The following is a 24,731-nucleotide window of genomic DNA, read 5'->3' as shown; positions in this document are numbered from 1 at the left end:
ATCCAGTTGCAACCCAACCCCCTGCCCGGGGGCAGGGACACCTCACACCAGCCCAAGCCGTTCAAGGCCTCATCCATCCTGGCCTTGCATGTCTCCAGGGAGGGAGCATCCATGACCTGCCTGAGCAACCTGTTCTCATCACCCTCACTGTCAAGAATTTCTTCCTCCACTCCAGTCTCAAATCTCCCCTCTCCCACCATTGTTGCTCTTCTGTCACCCCCAGCTCACCTGGAGCCCCTTCAGGTACTGGCAGGCTGCTCTGAGGTCTCCCTGGAGCCTTCTCTTCTCCAGGCTAAACAGACCTAACTCTCTCAGCCTGTCCCCATAGGGAAGGTGCTCTGGCCCTCTGTTAATCTTCATGATCACTCTGGCAGGTCCATGTCCTTCCTGTGCTGAGGACATCAGAGCTGGGTGCAGTACTCCAGGTGAGGTCTCACCAGTGGCAGAATCACCTCCCTGGTCCTGGTGGTCAAGCTTCTTTTGATGCAGCCCAGGACACAGTTGTCTTCTGGGCTGCAAGCACACATTGTGCTTTAAGGACTAGATCATCTCCAGAGGTCCCTCCCGACCCCTACCACTCTGTGATTCCCAGAAGCTTACTCCTGGTACTGAAGCATCCTTAGCAAGTCTCCAGCACACTGGGCTGAATTTCTCCTCCCTTGCTCAAAGCTCACTCTCAGGACCCAGGTGTCCTTGCAGAGCAGTGTGAAGCAGCAGTGCTGCCTTGGTCTTTAGACTCTCACTGGTTCATACCGGGTGGGGGCTGCAGCCTTGCAGTTGTTGTAGATAAGATCTGCAGGGCTGTAGTGGTTCTGTGAGAGGCTTCTCCTTGGGCAGGTGCTTGACTGTCACCCTGGTGATACAAGTGCCAGTGAGGCTGTGGGTTGGGTGAGTGGTGGTCCTGTCTTTGCTCTTGATGTCTGAAAGTGAGACCAGTGATGGTGTCAGAGGTGCCCCAGCTGCCTGCATCAGTCCTGTCCCCAGCCTGGTTTCAGACTCTGCTTTATCTCAGAGCTTTGCCTTCGCTGGTGACAAATCTCTTGAAACTGGGAGGTGGCTACCAGACACCAAGATGTTGGCTGGAAGCCACTCAGCTGTTGCTGCAGGGCCTGGCCCTTGGCCTCATCCCATTGACCTCAGCCCATTGATTGCAGCCTGGTCAGATCCATGTGCAGACCCTTCTCACCCTCCCACCCAATTCAGTGCCATCTTCACACTGGCTGAGGGTGCCCTCAGGCCCCTTGTCCAGATCATTGACAAAGACATTGAAGAGACTTGGTGCAGCCAGGAGCAGGCAGGTGGTGCAGACCAAGGATGCCTTGGTGCTCACTCAGCCCTCCTGGTGAGCTCTGGGCCCTGCTGGTGTTGGCAGGGGCAGGGCTGGCTCCAGGGACGTGTTGCCTAGCTGGCTGTCACCCTGCTGCTGAGGCCTTCCGTGGCGTGGTTCCCTTCCTGTGAGCAGCTCTGATTTAAAAGCCTGTGACCTCGGAGTGTTGAGGGGATTGAAGTGCACAGGGAGGTCCCCTGGAGCATTAACAGTGAGGAGACATGCCTCTGGAACCACATCCTTCCACAGACCTGCTGAGAAGCTGCTCCAAGGAGAAGGACCTGGGAGTGCTGGGGGACAGCAAGTTCGCCAGGAGCCAAAAATGTGTTTTTGTGGCCAAGAAGGCAAATGGTCACCTGGGGGGCATGAAGAATAGTGTGGCCAGCAGGCTGAAGGAGCTTCTCCTCCCCCTCTGCTCTGCCCTGGTGAAGTCACATCTGGAGCCTTGGGCCCAGATCTGGGCTCTCCAGTTCAGGAGAGACTGGGAACTGCTGGAGAGAGTCCAGGGGAGGCTGCAAAGCTGCTGAGGGGCCTGGAGCAGCTCTGTGAGGAGCAAAAGCCTGAGAGCCTTGGGGCTGAGAGCCTGCAGAAGAGCAGCCCCGGAGGGGATCTGAGCAATGCTCAGCAAGAGCTAAGGGGGCTGTGGGAGACAAGAGGCTGGGGCCAGACTCTGCTCAGTGGTGCCCAGGGACAGGGCAAGGGGCACAAACTAGACCCCAGGCGGTTCCACCTGAAGATGAGCAGAAACTTGTTTGGTGTGAGGGTGCTGGAGGCCTGGAGCAGGCTGCCTAGAGAGGTTGTGGAGTGTCCTTGTGTGGAGAGCTTGCAGCCCCCCTGGGCACTGTGCTGCTGGGCAAGCTGCTGTGGGTGCTCTGCTGGAGCAGGGGAGTTGGACTGGATGCTCTGCACCATGCTGGGGTCCAGGGAGTAGGAGTCTGATGTATCTTGGTCTCAGGGCTTTCCTCAGCCCCTGTTGGGCATGTTGGCCTGGTTTGAGGGCTTCCTCGGTGCCTCCTGCAGCCTGTGAGGAGTTCTGAGATGCTTTTGAGCAGCAGCCTCAGCCAGCTGCTGGCCTGGCGTGGTTCGAGAGTCTGCTGCAGGGACAGGGCTCTGCTGGAGGCAGCCTGCATCATCTTCCTGCCTTCTCTTCACCTTGTTTCTGGAGCTGATTTGGAGAATCTCCTCAGTTTTCCCTGATTAGGGGAATTTGGCTGTTGGAGAGAAGCTCTGGCAGCTTCTGCTGGCGTGGTTTAATCCTTCCCAGCCTTGGGATAAGCCTTTGATTTCTTTTGTGCTCAGTGACAGGCTGGAGCTGCCTGGCGCCTGGCCAGGCTCCCGTGCCGCGCTGGTGGGCGCTGCCCGGGGGACTCGGGTGGCTTTGTTGTGGCATCGGCAGCAGCGTGCTGGAGCGGCTCAGGCTCAGGAGTGGCTTAGCTCTGGGAATCCACTGACAGTGCAAAAGGAAATTGCAGCCTGCAGGGTCTGTGCTGCTCTCAGAGAGCGGTGGGGATGGAAGGGACCTCCCTAGTTCGAGTCCAAGCCTCCTGCCAAGGCAGGGTCACCTCAGGCAGGTGACGCAGGAATGCATCCAAATAGGTCTTGGAAGTCTGCAGAGGTGGAGACCCCACAACCTCCCTGGCAGACAGTCTGTCCAGAGGCTGGACACAGTACTCCAGCTGTGGCCTCACAGGGCAGAGTAGAGGGGCCAGAACCTTCCTCAAGCTGCTGGCCACATTCTTATTCTTGCTCTGTAGAGTAGTAAAGGGAGTTTTGGGGGAAGGTGGTGGGAGGGTTGGGCAGCCTGACTGGCAGTCAGCTGCTGTTCCAAGTGGGATCCCTGTCTCTTCTTCCCTCCTGCCAGAAGGCTGCAAGTCTCTGGACCAGCTGAACCTCACAATCCCCGTGGCAGGACACCCCGCCTCACCTGCCCATCCGCTCTCAGGATGTCCTGTACCCAGCGTGCCACCGGCTGCAGAGCCTGTTCCTCACCTGCAGACCCCCAACTCTGACCCCCAGACCACGGCCCGAGAGTGTCCGCAGAGCTCCAAGCCTCCCAGCGGCTCCAAGTCCGGGCTGCGGAACGCCCCTGGCTGCCTGCACGCCGCGGACAGCAAGGCCGCAGCGGCTCACTGCCACCCCAAGCAGCAGCGCATCGGCAGGAGGAGAGCTACCAACGGCTGGATGCCCGTGGGCACCGCCTGCGAGAAGGCTGTCTATGTGGTGGTAGGTGTCTGGAGAGCTGCAGGGCTGGGGTGGCCACCACCAGTGCTGTGTCTTCAGGAGAATAAGGCCCTGAGAGTCTTTTGGGTCCCTGTGTCAGCGTGGAGGTGGCACCTCGATGCCACGTGGAACCTCTTGCCCAAGCAGACTGCTCTCTGGCTCTTCAAGGCCAAGCTGCTGTTGGCTTTGCTTTTCTCCTGTGCCCTGACAGTACCTTGCACAGCACAACAGGCAGGGCAGGAGAACCTGCTGCTCCTCTGCTAGCATCAGCCAAAATGTCACAGTGATGAATGCTGCTGGCTTCAGCCTTTGTAGGGGTGGCACCAGTCACAGCTCTGAGTCCATCACAGAGGCTGTCCTCAGCTGCCTCCTCCTGGGTTGTGTCAGACTGTGAGAAATGAGGGAGGTTTGGGCCTTGTTAGGGGGAGCACTTGTCTAGAGCTGGCTCTCTTGAGGTTGCTCTTCTCACTGGTGGTGTCTGTCAGCCCAGCAGGGATCTGGAGAGCACAGAGGACTGAGTGTCTGGGCTCCCAGGTGGAATTTTTCTGGTACCTGATATCTTCCTTCTTGTCTCTTCTCCAAGTATTTTTTGTCTGTGCTTTCCCATTTGCTGTGTTCAGGGGCAGAGAATGGCTCCTGCAAGATGGGGCATTGCAAACCTGCCTGGAGGTGTTCTTGTGTGACATCTCCAGGTGACCCTACCTGGGCTGGGGGTTGAAGTCAGTGATCTCTGGAGGTCACTTCAAACCCCTACTGTTCTGAGCAGCTACAGATGAGGTTTTTGCATCCACAGCTCGGATTTTGGCAGTCTGGGGGAGCAGCACACCCCTCATTTCCTTAGGTCCTGGCATGTAATGCTTCCATCTCTGCCTGGGCTATCTAGCAGAAGTTAAACCTTTCATGTCAGGCCTCCTGAGATGAGTTTTCAGAGCAAAAACCAAAACAGTCCCCAAAGTGATCATTTTGTAACCCCAGAGGGTACAAAGGCAATGCCAGCAGTGTCATCAAGCAGAGCTTCATGGTGTGGCCTCTGCCATTCCCTGCCCTGCCCTGGTGAAAGATCTCATGGTTCCTTTGTTTTGTGGCAGTGTGTCAGTGCACAGCACTGCAAACATGCCCTTGGAATAGGAAGGAAGTGCAGACCTAGAGGGAGGCAGAAGTGGTGATTCTTCTGAAGGTCAGGGTGGTTTTGCCTGCAGATCTGAAGGAACCACTAGGCTGTAATTAGAAGTAGAAATCAGAGAGAGCTGCTTGTGAGACCTGCTGGCCCCTGGCAGGCTGCTCCTCCCTCCAGACCATGCAGGAGGAATAGCTGTGTCTGGGTTTGTTCAAAAGTGAAGGCCACCTGCGCCCTGTCAGCTCTCAGATGCTGTTCCTCAGGGAACCTTCTTTGCCTATGATATTCTTAAAGGGCTTGACATAGAATCATAGAATGGTTTGGGTTGGAAGGGATCTTTGAGATCCTTTAGTAAAACCAGCCTGATGGGAATGGAGGTGCCCTGAGTGGTCTGATGCTCTGTGGCTTCTCTTGGAGTGGAAGCACTTTGCTCTGAGGAGCCTTAGGTGTGCTTGCAGCAGAACCAAAGACGTTCTGGGGTGGGGTGGCAAATGATAAGTAACTCTTTATCAAATCATAGAATCATAAAGGTTGGAAAAGGCCTTTAAGATCAAAAACCCCAATGCCTCCATGACCCAAAGTGCACATCCACTGTTTCAGAACACCTCCAGGGCTGGGCAGAGCGGCCATGGCAGGGCTCGGTGGCCGGGGCAGGGCAGAGAAGCTGTGGCAGGGCCGGGGCAAGGCTCGGGGGCCGGGGCAAGGCTCGGGGGCGGGGGCAGGGCCGGGCAGGGCTCGGTGGCCGGGGCAGGGCTGAGCAGTTTGTGTTGCCCTGGTGCAGAACGAACCGGAGCCAGCTGTTCGCAAGAGCTACCAGGCCGTGGAGAGGGACGGGGAGGTGATCCGGGTGCGGGACACTGTGCTGCTGAAGTCAGGGCCCCGCAAGAAGTCCATGCCCTACGTCGCCAAGATCTCTGCACTGTGGGAAGACCCCAAAACAGGTAGGTGCCTGCTGGGGCTGCGCTGCTCAGGGCTCGGTGAGGGTGAGCTAGAGCCTTGCTAAGCTGCTCCCCTGCTGCCGGACTGGGAGGTGAAGAGGAAGAGAGGAGCTCTGTGTCACACGTCCCAGGAGCCGGAGAGCTCTTTGATCACCAGCCTGGGACTGCGCAGCAAAATCCTGCTGGTCATGAAAGCAGAGGTCTGCCAAGGGCCCCTCTTGGCAACAGTCTCCTCCATCATTTCATCACAGCAGATGTCCCAGGAGCTGCTGCTTGCTCACATGCTCCATCCAGCAGCTGGGCTGGGAGCTGGTGTGGAGCACAGGCTCGGCTGCAGAAGCTCCTGCTGGGACCTGGGTGGGGAGGTAGTGACTGGAGGAAAGTGTTTTTTGTGTCAAGGTCTCCTGTCTGACCAGTGGCACCTGAGCCAAGGAAGCTGTGCCAGGTGAGGTAAAGCTTGCTGAAAAGTGAAACATGAAATAAAGTGAGGTGTAAAAGAAGTGGCCAGCACAGGGTGAAACCCATCCTGCTCCTGCCATCCTGGCACTGACCTGGGAGCTGATGCCACCGGAATCGAGCTCTAGATGAGCATCTCCAGCTTGTGGTCTGAATGGCTGCTGTTGTCAGGTGGAAAATGGAAGAAAGTAGATTTTATTCCCTTTTTTTTTCCATCTTTTTGTGGGATTTTTTGGTGTCTAACTGCCCTCCTTGATGTAACACAAGAAGGGGATGAAGGTGTCAGGGAGCAGCAGTGTGGCTGACTTCACTCAGCATGAAATCTTGATGGTGGCACAGCTGCCTCTGCCTGGGCTCTGGGGGGTGGCAAGGGTGGAGCAGGAGGGGGGTGGTGCAGTGGGAAACACCAGGAGAAGGCTGAGGCTTGATACTCTTTGCTGGCTGTCCTTGCAGGGGAGCTGATGATGAGCCTGCTGTGGTACTACAGACCCGAGCACACTCAGGGAGGCCGCAGCCCCAGCATGCACCAGGTGAGCCAGCCCGGGGCCTGCTGGGCCTGGGGGTCTGCAGGAGGAGGGATTAACCTGAGGGTCACAGAATCATTAAGGTTGGAAGAGACCTCTGAGACCAAGTCCAACCATGACCCAACTACCATGACCACTAAACTGTATCCTGGAGAGCCACATCTGCAGCTTCTGGAACACCTCCAGGGATGGGCCCTCCACCACCTTCCTGGGCAGCCTGTGTCAATCCCTGACCACTCTCACAGCAAAGATACTGTTCCTATCCAACCTAACCCTCCCTGGCACACTTTCAGGCCATTTCCTCTCATTCTGCTGTTTGGAGCTGTCTCTTGGCTCTGATGCAGCTGTTCCAGATGTGTGGAGTGGTGGGGTCCTATTCATAGGTCTTTCATAGAACCACAGAACTGTTGAGGTTGGGAGAGACCTTTGAGATCATCAAGTCCAACCTGGAGCTCACAATGCCACTGCTGCTGCTAAGCCACTGCCACTGAGCCAGGGCCCTCAGCACCACACCCGTGAGACTTTTAAATCCCTCAGGGGTGGTGGCTCCACCTCCCTGGGCAGCTGTGCCAGCGCCTGAGAGCCCTTTCTGGGAACAAACCGTTCCTAATGTCCCACCTGAACCAGATCTGTTGAGTGGTGGGGTCCTGGTGGTGGCTTGTCCCCTGCTTTTTGTCACCTGTGGGAGCTCAGGGCTGTAACAGAAGCTGCTGCATTTGCTGCTTGGCCAACTCTGTTAAGTTTTACTGTTTCTCCCTTAAACTCCTGTGCAGTAAGTGTCCATTTGCTCTGCCTGCTGCTTAAGGGTGAGCTCATCCTGCATCAGAACCCAATGCCTTCCTAATTCACCCAGGAACGCAGAGCTTGGTGCAGTCTCCCCCTGCAGTTCTGCAGGACACTGTTACCTGTGTCCTGTGCTGCCTCTTTCTCCTGAGTCCCTTCCTCTGCCCCTCAGGCTCCAGGAGCTTGTTCTGTGCTGCAGTGGGGCTGCATCCTGCCTCCCCTTGCAGAGATTTGGGGTTGGAGACTGGAGGATGCTGTGCCTCTCTAAAACTTTGCTTTCTCAAGGGAAAAAACGTGTGGGTCATTGAGTTCTGACCCCTTGCTCTGTTTTGCATGGCCTTGTGTGGGTTGGCAGCAAGCTGGTTTTAAGCTGGGAATGGAGAATTTACTGCTGGCTTCAACCCTTTGTGTTTGCACTCTTTAAAATGAAAGGGGAGGAGGGGAGTGAGAGCAGCACCGGGGAGCAGGCAGGGAATGGGACCTGCCTGACTCCCAGGGCACAGAGGAGTTTCTGCCCCAAAATGTGGTACCAAAGTGTAGCCCCCTGGTCCCTAAGCAAAGTGTGACTGCTTCCAGTTGTACTTCAGTGCAGAGCAGCAGCAGCCTGGCCAGCAGGAGCTCAGCCAGCTTTCTGCACATCTGCTTTGTTGCACAAGACTCCAAGCGCTGGGACAGGCTTACGAAGGATGACTCAGTCTTGATGGAAGGAGCAAGGCAATCCTTCCAAGGAGCAGCAGCAAGGTGTGGCATTTTCAGTTTCTCTCACTAAGTGTCCCCAAACAGTGACCCTTTGGTGAGTCTTCCCTTCCAGCCACCTTCCTCAGGGCTGTGAGGACAAATGCAGCCTGCAGGTAATGCTTCCAGGCTTGTGCAGAGGTCCTCTCTGCTGATCTAACCACACCTGAAGTTCTGTCAAGTGGCTCCATCTGGGCTGTCCCACATCCAGCAGAGCCAACTTCCCTAAATTACCTGGGAACAAAAGCTGCTGCCACTTCCCTCCCTGAGCAGCCTTCTGAGCTGTGCTGGGGTGAAGAGAGGGTTGGAAAGAAAGACTTTGAGACTTTTGACTTCAAGATTAATCCTTTCAGCTTTGAGATGGAGATTAATTAGAAGGCCTGGTCCTGTGTCACAGGGTAGCAGCAAAGACAGCAAAGTGCTCTTCAACCTCCAGTTCTTAGCTGTAGAAATGAATCAGGAGAGATTCCAGCACAGGAAAGGGAAAATGAGTGAAGAACATCCCCTGGAGATTGGAGGAATGAGGCTGTAATGAGGTCACAGCTAGAGTCCTGGGTCCAGATCTGGGTTCCCCAGTTCAAGACAGACTGGGAACTGCTGAAGAGAGTCCAGGGGAGGCTCTGAGAATGCTGAGGGGCCTGGAGCAGCTCTGTGAGGAGCAAGGGCTGAGAGCCTGGAGAAGAGCAGCCCCAGAGGGGAGCTGAACAATGCTCAGCAAGAGCTAAGGGGCTGTGGGGGGCAGGAGGCTGGAGCCAGGCTCTTGTCAGTGGTGCCCAGGGACAGGGCAGGAGGTTCCATCTGAACAAGAGGAGAAACTTGTTTGGTGTGAGGCTGCTGGAGGCCTGGAGCAGGCTGCCCAGAGAGGCTGTGGAGTCTCCTTCTCTGGAGATTTTCCAACCCCACCTGGCTGTGGTGCTTCTGGGCAAGCTGCTGTGGGTGCCCTGCTGGAGCAGGAGGGTTGGACTGGGTGATCTCCAGTGGTTCCTTCCAGCCCCCACCATGCTGGGGTGCTCTGAAGAGTGTGTGGATGGGTGGTACTCCAGCTGCTGCCTGCAGGAGCATTGTCCACCCAGCTCATCTGCTGGGACGCTTCTCAGGAGCGACCACAAGCTGTCCGTCGTCCCCAGGGGGAAAGAGGCTGAAAGATACAGCTGGTGGTGGCCTCGTGGCTGAGGGCCTGTCTGCTGTTGGCATCTGTGGGAGGCATGGCCTCTTAGTGTGCTGGGCAGTGCTGAATGAGGGGAGAAAGATCTCTTGATGCTTTGCCCACCTGTTGCTGAGGGAAATTCTTCTGCACACTATAAATAGGTCCTGGAGGGTGTCTGGGTTATGTGAAATACCTGTTCTGCCAAAGCAGATCCTACTTAGAGTCTCCTTTAAGGTGATGTGTGAGGGTGTGGAGCTTGTCCTGCCTCTCTGGGGCTTCTGGCCAAGCTGAGTGACCTTCTCCTTGCTGTTGCAGAATGAGATCTTTGCATCCCGGCACCAGGACGAGAACAGTGTGGCCTGCATCGAGGAGAAGTGCTACGTGCTGACCTTTGCAGAGTACTGCAGGTAGGTGGTGCTCTGAACCTGCTGTTCCTGAGCCTGAGCTGCCCCACACCAGCATCCCCCAGCAGTCCTGCCCCAGCCCTGCAGGCCTTGATCCAGCTGCACCTGCATGAGTTCCACTTGCTCTGCACAGAGGTTTGGAGCTGCAGTCTGGGTGCTGCTTCCCCCCACGTTCACCACATGTCTGGGTTCTGGCAGATTGGTGCTTCAGGGGGCTCAGAAATGTTTGTTCTTGTGTGACCCTGGTGCCACAGCATGTGGACATCATAGTGCCCAATGCTCATAGCTTGGGGCTGAAAGTGGAGCAAGGCAATGGATCTGTCTGCTGCAGCACACCGGTGCTGGAGCTGGCTGGAAAGCCTGCTGAGATGCTCTTGTCCTTGCTGCTAGACACAGGAGAGGGTGCTCAGTGATCAGAGGTGTCCTGGCAGCAGCACTCAAAGTGCTGTCTCAGGCTTTTCCTGGTAAGCTCTTGCTGATTGAATTGAAACTTCATCAGTAAGAACCTCTGAGCATCCACACTGCAGCATCCTTGGGTGGGTGGATGCTCAGGACAGGGTGAAGATAGAGGCTGAATGGCCACACAACTCCATACTGCAAAATGGTGCTTTGGATCTCTTCAGCCTTGCTGGGTGCACCTTGTTGACCCTGCAGCTTACCACGGAGAGCTGCTCTGTGGTGCATTCCTAGCCCAGGGCCTTCGCTCTGCATTTCTGCAAGCTGCTTCACAAACCCCTCAGGAGCTGAATTTGCTCTCCTTTGAAACCTGGGGGGGGAAAAATCAAACACACAAAAATACAGACTGGGAGAGGTTGGAAGGGACTACTGGAGGTCATTTGCTCCCAAGATACCCAACAGCAGTGCCCAAGCAAACACAGCTTGGCCAAACAAACCCCCAAATGCCAAACAAACACCCAAATAAGCCTCCCAAAAACTTGTCCAAACAGACAAACATCTCCTGTCCTGGGCAGCCACACCTGCAGCTGCTGCTGAGACAGACTGTGGGGTGCAAAACAGTGCCACAGACTGGCTGCTTGGGTTGGAAGGGGCCTTAAAGATCATCCAGTGCCAACCCAGCCCCCACAGCTCCCACCAGCCCCATCCAACCTGGCCCTGAACACCCCCGAATGCCAGCCCCCCCCCCGCACGAGCCGCCCCCCCGCTCACCGCCGTGCTGTGCTGTTGCAGATTCTGTGCCTTGGCCAAGCGCCGAGTGGAAGGCATCCCGGGCAGGAAGGCCGTGATGGTTCCTCCCTCGGAGGAGTACTCCACGCCCCTGCACCGCAAGGTGCCCGAGGACACCGACCCCGAGCTGGTCTTCCTCTGCCGCCACGTCTACGACTTCCGTCACGGCCGCATCCTCAAGAACCCGCAGTAGCGCCGCGGGGGCCGCAGGCTGGGGGCCTGGGGACGGCCTGGGGACAGCTCCCGGCCCCAGAGAGCCCGCCGGAGGCCAGCGGCGCCTGGGCAGCACAGCACTTGCGGAAGGCATCGATGAGAATCTGCACCTCGGGAGCGGCGCCTGCAGAGCTGGGCGCCTGCAGAGCTGGGCACCTGCAGAGCTGAGCGCCTGCAGAGCTGAGCGCCTGCAGAGCTGGGCACCTGCAGAGCTGAGCACCTGCTGCTGGGGATCTGTGTCTGTGGATGGAGCCAGAGGGGGATAAAAGCCAGGGAGCTGAATCCAGAGCCATGGCTGGGGGTGGGACACTGGGGTGGCGCAGGAGGCTGCTCTGGGGCGTTGGATGAGTCGCGCTGGGACAGCTGGGTGGCTCTGACATGCAGGGTGAGGCTGAGGCAGAGTCTCTCCTGTGCTCTGCCGCAGAGCAGAGTCTCCTCCATCCCACGGGACAGGCTGTGAGGATTCCCAGGTGTAAGAGGAGCTCCAGAATTCAGCCCTTGCTTTGGAAGCTGCCTGGATGTGGAGTGGCCTCGTGTGGTGCATGGAGAGGTTTTGCTCCATCAGGGGAGGAGGTGACCCTGGTGTTCCCCTCCTCTTTCTCTTCCCCTCACCGCCTTCTTCTGTGATCCACCACCTGGACTGGGGCTTGGCAGCCAGGCTTGGGAACCTGCTGCATGGCAGAGCAGAGAGGGAGCCAGGAGGGCTGTGGGCTTCCCATCCCAGTGCGGTGTCCCAGAGAGCTGGGTCTCCACCATGGATCCCTGACCGTGCCCTGGAGTATCTCCTTCCCCATGACACAGCCCCAGCAGGCCTGTGTGTCTCTGGAGCTGGAGCACAGCGTGGGCTCCACTGCTGAGAACCATGCTTCTGAGTCTTGCTCTTCCTCTGGCGGCATGGGGGCTGCAGTGACAGAAGTGAGTTTACTCTTTCTTCCCAGTTACTCCCAGTGACACCATTTACAGTCCCTGTTCCACCCCATGCAGCATCACAGAACCACAGAACTGGTGAGGTGGGAAGAGACCCCCGAGATCATCAACCACTTGCCTGGAGCTCACAGTGCCACCACATCTCCAGTGTGAAGCAGCTAGAGGCTGGAGGTGACCCAACAAAGCCTTTTCTTGAGTGATTTTTGGCTTTCTTTAAATCTTGTCCCCCTCCCCTGTAACTCTCCTGATCCTGGTGACACTGAAGCCATCAGCAGTGCTGGCTCACCACTGCCCCACAGCTTCTTCCCCTCCAAACCCCTCGTGGTGTCCAGGCCAGCACACCTGAGTGGCTTTGTGGTTCCTGGAAGGAACTGAGCCCTAGGAGGAGTTCTTGTGGACGGATGTGCCCCAGGCCCAGCAGCATTGCCTCTTGCCTTAGTTCAGAGCCGAGGTAGACCTTGGTCATCTTCACACAGTCTGTTGGAGGTGATGCCAAAGCAAACCAAAGGACAGCACTAACATCCAAGCCGTTCCCCCCAAGCTGATCCAGGTCTAGATTGCACTATCATGAAGAAGGACAACTGGCAGCACCTTGGCCCGCAGCCCTGCTGGCTGGAGTTGCTTGTCCAGGCCTGAGACCTGCACCTCTACATCCTTCTGAGGCTCCTGAAGTGGTGGAAGTCTTCATCCTGCTTTAATGTTGTCCTGCCAGTGGAGCTAGCACTGCCCCAGCTCCCCACAGACTCCAGCACAGTGGGAATGGCTTGAAAGCCTGCCTGGCCTGGAGAGGAACTGCCCCAGCACCAAGTCCCTTAGCTGGAGAGAGTTCAGCACAGGAGTTCTCCAGAGATTTGCTCTACATACCAAAGAGGGGAACCTGTCTAGAAGAGAGGAGATGACAACACCTGGCACACAGCTCCCTGGTGTCAGAGGCTGATTCCTGCTCAGTGTCACAGAGTCAGAGTGGCAGGGGTTGGAAGTGACCTCTGGAGATCACTGAGGATGCTGGAAAGGCCCTGTTTGTCCTGCCAGGGGTGAACACGCAGCTCCAGGAGGTTTTATCTGGTGTGCAAACAAGAAGGTGTAGGTGAAGCATCTGATTTATACCTCAAGGTACTGCTGGTGTCAAAGGAATTGCTCAGATTTCTCCTCAGCAAGTCACCTGGGTACTGGTGGTCCCTTGGAAGGGCATGGTTGGGCTGCTGTGCCAGGATGGGAGCCAGGAGCACTTCCAGCGTTCTCAGGTGAAAGTGCCACAAGGGTGCCAGGGGATGCTGGAGAAAGTGGCCTCTGGTGCTGCTGGGAGGAGATGTTCAGTGGTTCTCCCTCTTAGCAGGGAGGGAGGGCAGGCACTGGAGGGGTAAAGCTGCTACTGCCCACCACAGGAGAGGGGATGGTGGTACCCAGTGTGGCAGGGCAGTGAGAAAGGGGATGGAGCAGCTGCACCCTGGGGCTGTGGCACACAGTGGTAAGGGTGGAAGGTAGGGACACCTCTGGCACTCAGCCTGGAGCAGGCAAGCTGCCCCTGGCCACCTTCCTCCAGCAAAAGTGCCCTCAGGTGCAGGAAGCTTTGAGAGCCACCCAGCAGGCAAACACTGAGCACTGCTGCACAGTCAGGGCGGGGTTTGAACCACAGCAACTCCTGAGCCCTCTCTCCCTCTGCTCCCACCTCTGTCCTGCCTCCTTCCCAGGTAGAAGAGAAACTGTCCTTGGCCTGGGTGTGGAACAGGCTTCACCCCATGCCTGGAGAGGGCACCTCCTGCCTCTGCTCACGCCAGGATCTGCTGCAGGCCAAGGCCCTCGTGCAAGGTTCCCGTGGTTGCTTCATGCTGCTGTGCAGGCAGCATGTGAAAGAGTTGAGATGTCTTATCCAGAATGGAAAAATATTTCTTGCTTTTTTAATCTATTAGATATGGAAATATTTTTTGAAGCTGAAGATGCAGTGGGTAGAATTTAAATGGAAACCTTCAGACATGTCAAATATATTTTAGTTGAGAATTTTTGTAACATGCACTTTTTTGTGTCTCTTCCCTGGCTTCCCAGATCTGTATCGCAGTGTTTACAGACGGAATGAGAACATTCCCCACGCCCTCCTGTGAGAGAGATTATTAGAAGTAATTCTTAAAAAAATAAATTTGACAAATGGTATTGATTTAGAAAAGAGAGCCAGTGCTGACCTCTGCTTCTCCTCCTCACCCCAGGCTTCCTCCCGGCCCTGCTGGGGCGTTGGAAGCGCTTGGAAGGTGCCAGGTGTGGGAGCGAGACTTGGGGGCTTGGGGCGAGCGAGCTAGGCACGGCCCAGGGGTGAGCTGCTCTTGGAGTTTCCAGTGAGAGTCATGGAACTGTTTGGGTTGGAAAAGACCTCCAAGATCACTGAGTCCAACTCTCAACCCAACACCACCAGGGCCATTAAGCTGTGTCCCCAGGTCCCACAGGTTCCTGGAACCCCTCTATGTGCTGTCACTGGGCACCACTGACAAAAAGTCCCTGTCTCCCTGCCAGCATCACAGCCTGGCTTTAGCAAGGTCCCAGCTGGACCTCTTCGTGGGGTGAGGGTTTCTGCTGGAGGGTCTCTGCCTTTTGCACCCACCAGGTTTAATGAGGAGCCTCATTACAGCACAGCTCCTCCTGGGGACCTCTGGGCAGCTTAGGCACAGGGCTGGAGAACTGAGGCTGAGAAGGGCACCTGGCCTGCTGCTGATGTGGGAGGAGCACATCCTGGGACATGTAGAGTTACAGGACAGTTTGGGGTCAGCAGCTGACCTGCAGCCCTGGGCTTCTGCTGAGGAACCAATCTGACATTCTCCAGTTGGACTGAAGGTGACTCAGCTGCCCAGAGGCACCAGGGAGTGCCAGCAGCAACCTGTGCCCAGTGTGTGCTCCATGCCTCTGGCCAGCTCCAGCGCTTTGCTGGGCAGGGACAGACACTGGTGAGGGTCAGCTGAACACCAAGAAGCAGCTTTTCTGTCCCAGCTCTTCCCACATGGGGAGCCATCCTCAAAAGGATAATCTGTGGCTGACTGAGAAGTTGGGATTAATGTCAGGGCAAATTGGATTTGCTGCTGAAATCTGCAGCCCGAGGGAGCGGCGCTGGGTTGCATCCAGCTCTCCTGTATCCCATGTTCAAAAAACCTCTGCCCTTCTTCCGTGTCTGATGCTGCCAGGGACTTTCTGCTGCCACAGTGATGGAATCCTGCTGGCCTTGGAGGTGTTGGCAGAGGTGGCTTCACCCAGCTGTGGAGCAGGGAGTTGTGTTGCCAGCTGATTCCTGCACTGCTTTGGCCAGCTGAGGGCCTTCTGGTGGCTCCAGGTCGGTTTTGATGAGCAGACCAAGGGTGATTAAGATACCTGATGAAGCCAGAGTGCTGCATTACCTCTCCCCTCACTTCCACGTGTAGTGTCTGGAGATGCTGGACCATCACCTGCCTTGGGAGAACTGCAGGGGGAAGGTGGCACTTGGGTTGCTGGCAAGGAGCAGTCAGGGCTGCAGGCACCCGTGAAAGCTTCAGGTAAGGTTTGGGCACTGAGATGAGCCTTGGGAATTCAGGGGTAGGGGGTAGGTTTGGTTGCATCATTGCTGTGGTTTCTTGCAGCTTGAGAGATGCTGTTGTAGCTCTTTGCTCCATGGCTTGATGCTTGGGTTTGGAGTAGTTCCCTGTGCCAGGGAAGATGCCAGCTGGGCTCCTGGCACGTGCTGCTGTGCTGGGGGGAGGCTTTCCCACCGCATGCCTCACTCCCTGCATCTCCCAGCCAAGCAAACCTGAAGCAGCATCTGGGACTCGCTCCACTTGCCAAAGTCTCTTCCCACCCAGAGCAAAAGCCACAAGCTCCTGGTTCCATTTAACTGCTGCTTTAATGTCACTAATTACAGCTGACTGGAACTGTGCCAAAGCCACCCCAGCCAAGAGGCAGCAGCAGCCTGGCCTGTCACACCAAGGTGACAGAGCACTCTGTCACTGTCCCAGCTCCAGCCCTTCATGCTGATGAATGAGCTGCTGGCTGCGTGGGGGTGGCAAGATCAGCCCCCAGCAGAGCTGGGACCACCCAGGGAGCAGAGAGGCACAGCCCCACATTGACCTGGTGTCCCCAGGGCCATTTCCCAGTTTTACTGTGTCCTTCTCATCCCACTAAGACAGGAAGAAGGCTCTGCTCACCTAGCTGAGGCTTCCAGGGGAAGATACTGGGGCAGACACTCTCTGCCCCTGCCAAGGTGATACCAACTCTGCCACCACAAGACGAGTTCTGCTCTGAATCCTTCAGCTGGTTGGCAGCAGCACAAGCAGGGCATCAGCCCAGGCTTCATCCAATGGCAGCATCCACAGCCTCTGAGCCACCTTCTGTATTGCTTCTGTGCTGGCTGCTCCCCTTCAGAAGAATGAGGTTGAGCTTCCAATGCTCATCTCCAGCTGCTGCATCCCTGTACCCGTGCTCCTGGGCCCAGGTGTTGAAACGCTTCTCTACAGTGACTTCAGGCTCTGGGAGCAGCAGGAAGCTGCAGGTCACCCCACGCAGCACCACTTCTCCAGGAGCATGGAGAGGTGTGTCCCTGGGGGCTGTTTCCTGACACAAAAGCCATCAGCAGAAAGGGGACTCCCATCTGAGCAGAGAAGGAGCTGTGCTGGCAGCCCTGTGTGGTGGGGATCAGCCCCATCCACGGAGGGGCTTCAGAGCTGTGGAGAAGTGGTGCTGAGGGCTGTGGTTTAGTGGCGACCTGGCAGTGCTGGGGTAAGGATTGGACTCCATGGTCTGAAAAGGCTTTTCCAGCCTGGGTCATTCGGTGCCTCCTTGAAACGTGCAAGCCCTGCTCCCCTCCGCTCAGCACAGGATGGAACCTTTGCAGAGGAGCTGCTGTCACAAGGTGCTGAGCTCAGGACCAGCGAAAGGGAGGGCATCCCCGGGGGAAGGGCTGTAATGGGGATATTGAGAGGGGACATGCAGTGGCTCCTGCCAGGGGTGTTTGTGTCACCTGTTGCTATAGGGACGTGGTGGCTTTTCCGTCAGAGCCCCCAGCGAGAGCTGCTAATCCATGCTGGAGAGGGAAGGATATTTAATAAAGGAAACCATTTAGACTGGATTTACAAGGTAGGCTGAATGGGAGCCCCATTTATTCTGTGGCTCCCTATTTAATTTTAATATCTCTATAAACCTCTCCAGAGTGTTCTGCAAAAACAAGCTGGCTTCAGAGCAGCTTCGGCTGCCCAATAAATTCTTAAAAGCAAATCACTTTAACAATGCTGGGAAAAAGCCCTCTGCATCCCAATGAATATTTTAATGAATATTTTTCTGCTCTCTGTAGCAGCAGGGGCCCTGGGGCACACGCCTTGGAAAACAAACAACCTGCCCTGCTGGAGGGGTGGTTTTGAAAGGACACCAAGCGAGAGCTCAGCAGAGCAGGGTGGGGAGGGCCCAGGTTCGGCAGCCCTGCCCTGTCCTGCCAGCTGGGCAGGATTTCACAGCATGGTAGGGCTTGGAGGGGACCTCTGCAGATCTTTGAGCCCAAACCCCCTGCCAAGGCAGAGACACCTAGCGAAGGTCACACAGGGGTGGGAGACTGGGTGGGAGACTCACCACCTCCCTAGGCAGCCCGCTCCAGCCACCTACCACCCTTAAAGAAGTTCCTCCTGTTCAGATGAACTTCTGACGTTCCAGTCTGTGCCCATTGCCCCCTGTGCTGTCACTGGGCACCACTGAACAAAGCCTGCTCCCATCCTCCTGACTCCCACCCTTGAAGTATTGATCAGCATCAATGAGGTCCCCCTCAGGCTGCCCTTCACCAGCCTTAAACAGCCTCAACTCTCTCTCAGTCTTTCCTCCTCACAGAGCTGTTCAGTCCCCTCAGCACCTTTGTGGTCCTTTGCTGTACCCTCTCCAGCAAGTCCCTGTCCTGGGACTGAGGAGCACAGAACTGGACATAATACTCCAGATGTGGCCTCACCAGGGCAGAGCTGGGGGGGAGGAGAGCTGGGGAGGGACTTTTGACAAGGGCTTGCAGTGACAGGATGAGTGATGATGGCTTTGAGCTGGCAGAGGGGAGATGGAGTCTGGAGATTGGAAAGAAGTTCTTTCCAGCGACGGTGGTGAGAGTCTGGCACAGGTTGTTTAGGGAGGCTGTGGATGTCCCCTCCCTGGAAGTGTTCAGGACCTGGCTGGATGAGGCCTTGAGCCACCTGGGCTGGTGGAAGGTGTCCCTGCCCTTGGCAGGGGGTTGGAGCTGGATGATCTTGAAGGTCCCTTCAACCCAACCCATCCTGTGAGTCAAAGCCATTCCACAGCTGCACAGGATGGAGCAGGGACAGTGCAACGAGGCTCAGCTGAGGTCTGTGTGAGTTCAGCAGCTGCACAGCAATTAATTTGCAGTGCAAGATCAGCAGAGCCTTCAGCCCTGCATCTGCTTGCAAACAGTGGTCTCTGTTACAAGGCAGACAGACCAAGCCTAGCACAACAGCCTCCTCTGGGTTATTTACTGTATGCACCCAGAGTGCTTGACTCAGTCTAGACAGACTTTTGGGTTTTCTCTTTCCTAGTGCTGAGTGAGCTGCTTGAGACCTGGCTTCTGGGCTTATCCACTGGGCTAAGAGGCTTCATTAGACTAAGTTACAGGATAATCTCTGGACACACAACCACAGCATCAGATCTCTTCTTCTTTTGCTTGCTTTGCTTTTTGATCCAGAGAAGCTCAGGCCCATCCAAGGGCTCTTGTTTGCCTAAGAGAATCAGAGAATGGTAGGGGTTGGAAGGGACCTCTGAAGATCATCATCACTCAGGGCAGGTGACACAGGAACGCAGCCAGATGGGTCTTGAAAGTCCCCAGAGAAGGAGACTGCTGGAAGAACAGGGGTGTCCCTCAGTCCTCCTCTCTAGGGACTGGCACTCAGACCTGCATTTCTGAGAGCCAAGGCTGAGCTGCTTCAAACCTGAGCATGCTCCACAACGGTGAGGCTGGGGGAATAGCTCTTCAGTGCTTTTTAATGGCATTTTTCTGCTCATGGTAATTAGTGAGGAAGAGGTCTAGAGGACTGTTCAGCACCAGCTGGTGGTTCCCTGGGGCTGGACATCTGCTGCTGCTGTGGTGCTCTTAAAGCAAAGGCAAATGTTGAGATCTGAAAGTGTTTTGAAGTGCTGTGAGATTCAAACCCCTCCCTTATCCCTGTGAGAGTAGTTGTGAGGATGGGGCTGCTGCTGCACCCCCAGGTAGATGAGGATCACCCTCAGATCTGGCAAAGCATCTCCATGGGCAAGGTTCTGCAGGTTTCCCATGTCCCACAGAGCTGCAGGTGTCATGGGTGGTGGAGTCTCCATCCCTGGAGGTGTTGAAGAAATGTGTGGCCGTGGCACCTGGGGCCATGGTGGTGTTGGGTTGATGGCTGGACTGGGTGATCTCAGATATCTTTTGTAACCAATTCTATGACCTTAGGGGTGGATGGTCCAGGAGAGGACAGGTGGTGCCAGGCTAATCTGCCTTCCAAGAAGCAGAAATCCACTTGGCTGTGCTGGCACCAATATGAATGCCAGTGCTGGACCTACTGTGGTGCAGAGTCCTTCAGAGGAAGGCTTTGCCAAAAGGTCTGATTCTTGTCTGTGTGCTGCAGGTGCTATAGATTGGTGCAGCTTCAGCTTATGCTGGTGCTGGCTGAGAACAAGATCAGGTCCTTGGACCTGCCCTCAGGAACCAGAGCAGAAAGCTGACACCACCACAGAGTGTGCAGCTTTACAGCCGTGCTGCTGGTGGCTGGAAGCTGCCCTCCCTTCCTAGAGCTGCTGCTCTATTTACATCAAAACACAACTCTGGAACATGAAATAATCTTGCTGCAGGCTCTCACGCTCTGCTACCAATACTTTGTCTGCCTTGGCTGACAAAATGCTCTTGGCTTTGCATCAAAAGAAACTAAGTGGAGGCTGGTTCTCTATTGATGTTGAGAGAGCTTTTGACAGAGAGTCTCTGCAAGACTACTGAAGAAGCAGAAGCCCCCTGGTAGGCTCTGAAAACACAGTGGAGGGAATTATGCAGAAGGATGGCAGTGTGAAACGGTTCCTGTTCCAGGAAGGGCTGTCTGTAGATGTGGCATCCTTACACCGATGCCGTGGCTGGTGCTGCCCAGGCTGCCCACCTGGCTTCAATACCAGGCTGCTGTCTGCAGCTTGTTGCTGCTTTGGCCAAAGCTGCAGCACCAAGTGGTTTGCTGTAACCAGAGGTGGTGGTGGAAGAAATCAGCTGGAGTCATTCCAAGACAATGGCTTGGGGGAAACACTGACCAAGTTATACAAGTCTTGTCCTTCAGTTTTCAGAAGGTGGCACAGCCATCCTCAGCCCAAATTGCTGTGGCTCTGTGCCTGCTCACCAGGTAACTCACATCTCCTCCTCCTCTGGGCTGCTCAGATGTGCAGAAATAAAGTGGTAACCAAGGCAGGTTTATCCAAGTATGGCAAAAGTGCTGTGGCCATTTAATTAAAGCCTGCGGCACTGTGCATGGCCCCAGAAGAGCCAACAGGAACTGGGAAGCACTGGGCTTCAAACTGTGCTGTGAGCACAGCAAACCCTGCAGGGGTTCCTTTCTTACAGGTCTGGTGAGGACAGGCTCAGGGAGTTGAGGTTGTTCAGCCTGGAGACATTCTGTTGACTTTTCAGAACTTAAAAGGGCCAAGAAGAAAGTGGAACAGACTTCTAGCAGGACCTGTTACAACAGGACAAGGTCTCAGGGGTTGAAGCTGAAAGAGGGCGATTGAAAAGAGGGAGAAGACATTTCTGGCACTGAGGGTGGTGAGACCCTGTCCCAGGCTGCCCAGATGGCTGGGAGCTGCCCCATCCCTGGCACTATTGCAGATCAGGTTGGTTGGGGCTCTGAGCAACCTGCTCTGGTTGCAGATGTCCGTGCTGCCTGCAGGAGGTTGGACCAGGTGAGTTTAAATCCCACCCAAACCAGCCCGGGATTCTCTGAGATTATCTCAGTTTCTTCTGCTTGAGGACTGTCAAATGCTGGCCGAGGCTGCCCAGGGCACTGCGCCCCTGGACGAGTCTCAAAGCCGCGGAGATGTGGTGCTGAGGGGGATGGTTCGGAGGTGCCTTGGCAGTGCCGGGTCGCTGGTTGGAGCCGAAAGGCTGAGTCCGTGCTACTAGGGTGACATTTAAACCGGCCCTGGGGAGAGAGGGGCGCAGGGGGCTCCTGCCCCTTGCCCTGGCCGCGATGGCGGCGCCGGTCAAACATCCCCCGGGCTCCTTGCCGCTCACGAAGCCACCCGAAGACGCCGGGCCCCGGGGCGAGGCGGTGCTCGCCCTCCCTCCGCGCCCTTCCCTGGCGGTCCCGGGGCGAGCGGCGAGGCGGAGCCGCCGCTCAATGGTCACCGCCTCCCGCCCGCCCCCCGCGCCCGTCACTGCCGGCGCGGCCGCCCCGCCTCGCTCCGGGCCCCGGCAGCCGGGCGGCAGCCTCGGCCCGGCCCCTGCGCCCCTGCTCCCCGGCCCCCTGCCCCGGCTCTCCTGCCCCGGCTCCGCTATGCTGCCTGGCGGCGGCTGATCCGCCGGCTCTGACGAGGTTATGCTGCCCCGACCGCCGCTGCCCGCGGAGGGCAGGCGAGCAGTGCCCGCGGGCCGCAGCCGGGCCCGGCCGCGGGGCGCCGGCGGCACGGTGCTGCTGCCGTCCATGCTGATGTTCGGCGTCATCCTGGCGTCCAGCGGGCTGCTGCTGATGATCGAGAAGGGGATCCTGGCGGAGGTGAAGCCGCTGCGCCCGGCCGCGGCGGAGACGGCAGGGCCGGACCGTGGCGGCGGCGAGGGCGCCCACGCCGAGCTGGAGCTCCAGGTGCTGCGGGACATCCGCAACCGCACCATCCGCAGCGTCTGCGGGCAGCGCGCCATGCCCCGCAGCGTCTGGGACCTGCCGGCCGGGCAGCGGCGCACGGTGCTGCGGCACCTCCTGGTCAGCGACAAGTACCGGTTCCTGTACTGCTACGTGCCCAAGGTGGCCTGCTCCAACTGGAAGCGCATCCTGAAAGTGCTGGCCGGGGCGCTGGAGAGCGTCGACGTCAAGATGAAGATGGACCACAAGAGCGACCTGGTGTTCCTGGGGGACATGAAGCCGGACGAGATCAGCTACCGCCTGAAGCACTACTACAAGTTCATCTTCGTGCGGAACCCTATGGAGAGGCTGCTGTCAGCCTACAGGAACAAGTTTGGGGAGATCAAGGAGTACCAGCAGAAGTATGGGGTGGAGATCGTCAGGCGCTATCGGAAGAGCGGCGGGAGTTCGGCAGGAGACGATGTGACCTTCTCCGAGTTCCTTCGCTACCTGCTGGACGAGGACGTGGAGCGGATGAACGAGCACTGGATGCCCATCTACAACCTGTGCCAGCCCTGCGCCGTCCGGTACGACTTCATCGGCTCCTACGAGCGCCTAAACGCCGACGCCAACTACGTCCTGGAGCAGGTCCGGTCGCCCTCCTCCGTGCGCTTCCCCGAGCGGCAGGCGTGGTACAAGCCTGTGACGGCCGAGACGCTGCAGTACTACCTGTGCAGCGCCCAGCGCCGCCTGCTCAAGGAGCTGCTCCCGAAGTACATCCTGGATTTCTCCCTCTTTGCCTACCCCCTCCCCAACATAACCAGCGAGTTCTGCCGGCAGTAAGGACACTTGGGGACGTGGCTTAATGCCCGCGGTGGCCTTATGCTGACGGTTGGACTCAATGGCCTTAGAGGTCTTTTCCAGCTGAAACAATTCTCTGATTCAATGATTCTGTGAGCTCTCCCTTTTGGGACCTGCTGTGCATCACAGAATGCATCAGGTTGGAAGGGACCCTTGAAGGTCATCTTGCCCAAGCCTCTTGCAGCTGGCGGGGACACCTCCATTTAGGTCAGGTTGCTCAGGACCCCACCAGGTCTGACGAGCTGTCTGCAGGGATGGGGCCTGCACCCTGCCGTGGCTGCAGGGAGTAGCTGAGGGGTTGCTGCCAGGCACGCACTGCTGCAGGGGCTGTGAAGCACACTCCTCTATGCATTACTCCCTAATTTGATACTTCTCAAACCCTGTTTGTATGAAATATTTTATATTGCCTTCACTACCAGAATCCTTTTTGTACTGTTCTGCTTTTACTGTGTACAGAATGCTGCTGGCTGGAGCCCAGTAGCCTTTTGTATATCAATTCTGCTTGAAGTTCTATGATTATTTTTTTTAGGGTGCAGCAGGGAAAACATCTGTAGGGAAACTGAGACATTGGTCTAAGGATTCTTTTCCTCTTTTTCCTACTGGTGGTTGGCACTGGAGTTGCCATCGTGGTATAGAGGCAGTGAGCACTGTTGGACGTGCTCCTGGGTTAGTTCTGTGGGGTATGAGTAGGGGAAAAAAAGGCTTTCATAAACCAGGCTGTGTTGATCCTTCATGGTGGTCACATGAAACTGGTCTCTTTTTTTCTGTGACAGTAGTGCCTCTGTGGGCTATTACTAATCATTATTATTTGCCATGGCATTCGAGCTAGTGCTAGGACAATGTTCACCTTCTTGTGGTTCTAAGGTTTGAAAGCACCAACTCTTTACCCAGCACCACACACCAGATGCAATATCAAGCCATAATAACTTGTTCTTCCCTCTCTCTCTCTCTCTTGGAATTCAAGCAATACTGACTTCTGATGAGATCAAAACCCATCCTGGGACAGAAAGCCACAGAAACAGAAAGCCCCCCCAGGGTGCCAGCTCCTGGCCTTGTCAGGTGTCTTGTGTGCCCACCTGCCCGCAAGCCACCGTGGAAAAATGCTTTCTGCAGCCATGCTTGGAACAATGGTTATTTGAGGATTGGTTCTCCCTCCTTTGCACAGCAATCTTGTAGCTCCCTGTATTTAATGGTGACTGTTATGCTGTAAAAGTTTGGGCAGTGAGGTAAGCTGTTGTTCCCAGGGGGCTGCATTCTCCTTGCTAATAAAGTTTTGTATGAATTGGCCTACTGCTCAGTGCTCCTCCTTCCGTGTTAGTGTGGGTTGGCATTCATGGAGCAGCCTTCTGCCCCTCATACTAAAGCATGGTGTGGAAGTGTGGTGAGTGGGGGAGGTCTGCCTTGATTAATTTGTGTTTGAAGAGCCAGAGCAGCAGCAACAAGTGGAGGACGAAGCCCCCGCGCTGAACAAGGAGATGACTGTGTGACACGGGCAGCGGGATGAACAGCAGCAAAGTGGGGGCCTCATGGCTGTGGAGGGCAGCTGGTGGTTTCCTGGGATGCATCCCCAGAAAAGGGGAGAAGCAAAGTGGAGGAGTTTGCTTTAGGATTTGGGAAATTGTCTGGAAGAAGGGCACGAAGCCAGGTCCAGGCAAGGTGAAGCAGTGGGGTGGGAAGTCCTGCCCAGGGCATGACTTAAGGCACTTCATAGATCCACTGTGTCTATAACCCCCTGGAAGGAGCCAATCTCCCTCTGTAGAGTCAGAAGCCAGCAGCACTTTCAGTTGGGTGCCCTCTGCCTTTGGTAACAGGAGTGTGGTTGGACATGAGAGCAGCAGCTGGTTGGTTCCTGCACTTCAGCTCCTGGCTGCTCTCTCCCCTACCCTGCACAACAATGGGTAGAAACTGGCTTTGCGCTCCCTCTGCATCTCTCTGTCCATAACTTTGGCACCAGCACAGGAGTGCTTGGTGCCCAGAGCTGGAAGAGATGGAGATCTGTCTTACTCTCAGCCAAAGGCACCAGAGACCAGCTGGGAATCTGATTTTCATTTATAAACCAGCTGCCAGCAGTGGGGTGGTCTGAGTTTTAATTAAGCCTGACCTTAGGCTTAATTAAAGCTAAGA

General features: G+C 56.3%; 2 protein-coding genes across 2 annotated transcripts in view; both read left to right on the top strand.

Annotated features, from left to right (window-relative positions):
• BAHD1 (bromo adjacent homology domain containing 1) overlaps window positions 1–14,152 on the top strand; it is a 42,281-nt gene extending 28,129 nt beyond the window's left edge. Inside the window, exons 3-7 of the mRNA XM_068148526.1 lie at window positions 3,189–3,550; window positions 5,446–5,605; window positions 6,512–6,588; window positions 9,563–9,654; window positions 10,840–14,152. Coding sequence (XP_068004627.1) covers window positions 3,189–3,550; window positions 5,446–5,605; window positions 6,512–6,588; window positions 9,563–9,654; window positions 10,840–11,029 — 881 coding nt within the window. The 3' untranslated portion in view covers window positions 11,030–14,152. The remainder of the gene's footprint in view (window positions 1–3,188; window positions 3,551–5,445; window positions 5,606–6,511; window positions 6,589–9,562; window positions 9,655–10,839) is intronic.
• A 7,246-nt stretch (window positions 14,153–21,398) lies between these two features.
• CHST14 (carbohydrate sulfotransferase 14) lies at window positions 21,399–23,894 on the top strand. Its single transcript, XM_068148525.1, has one exon. The coding sequence runs from the start codon at window positions 21,507–21,509 to the stop codon at window positions 22,587–22,589; it is 1,083 nt and encodes a 360-aa protein (XP_068004626.1). The 5' UTR covers window positions 21,399–21,506; the 3' UTR covers window positions 22,590–23,894.
• The last annotated feature ends 837 nt before the right edge of the window (window positions 23,895–24,731 follow it).

Source organism: Melanerpes formicivorus, unplaced genomic scaffold (assembly GCF_026170545.1).
Source record: "Melanerpes formicivorus ecotype bairdi unplaced genomic scaffold, bMelFor1.0.p_v2 SCAF_16, whole genome shotgun sequence".
Taxonomy (NCBI): Eukaryota; Metazoa; Chordata; class Aves; order Piciformes; family Picidae; genus Melanerpes; species Melanerpes formicivorus.
This window is presented reverse-complemented; position numbering and strand designations above follow the sequence as displayed.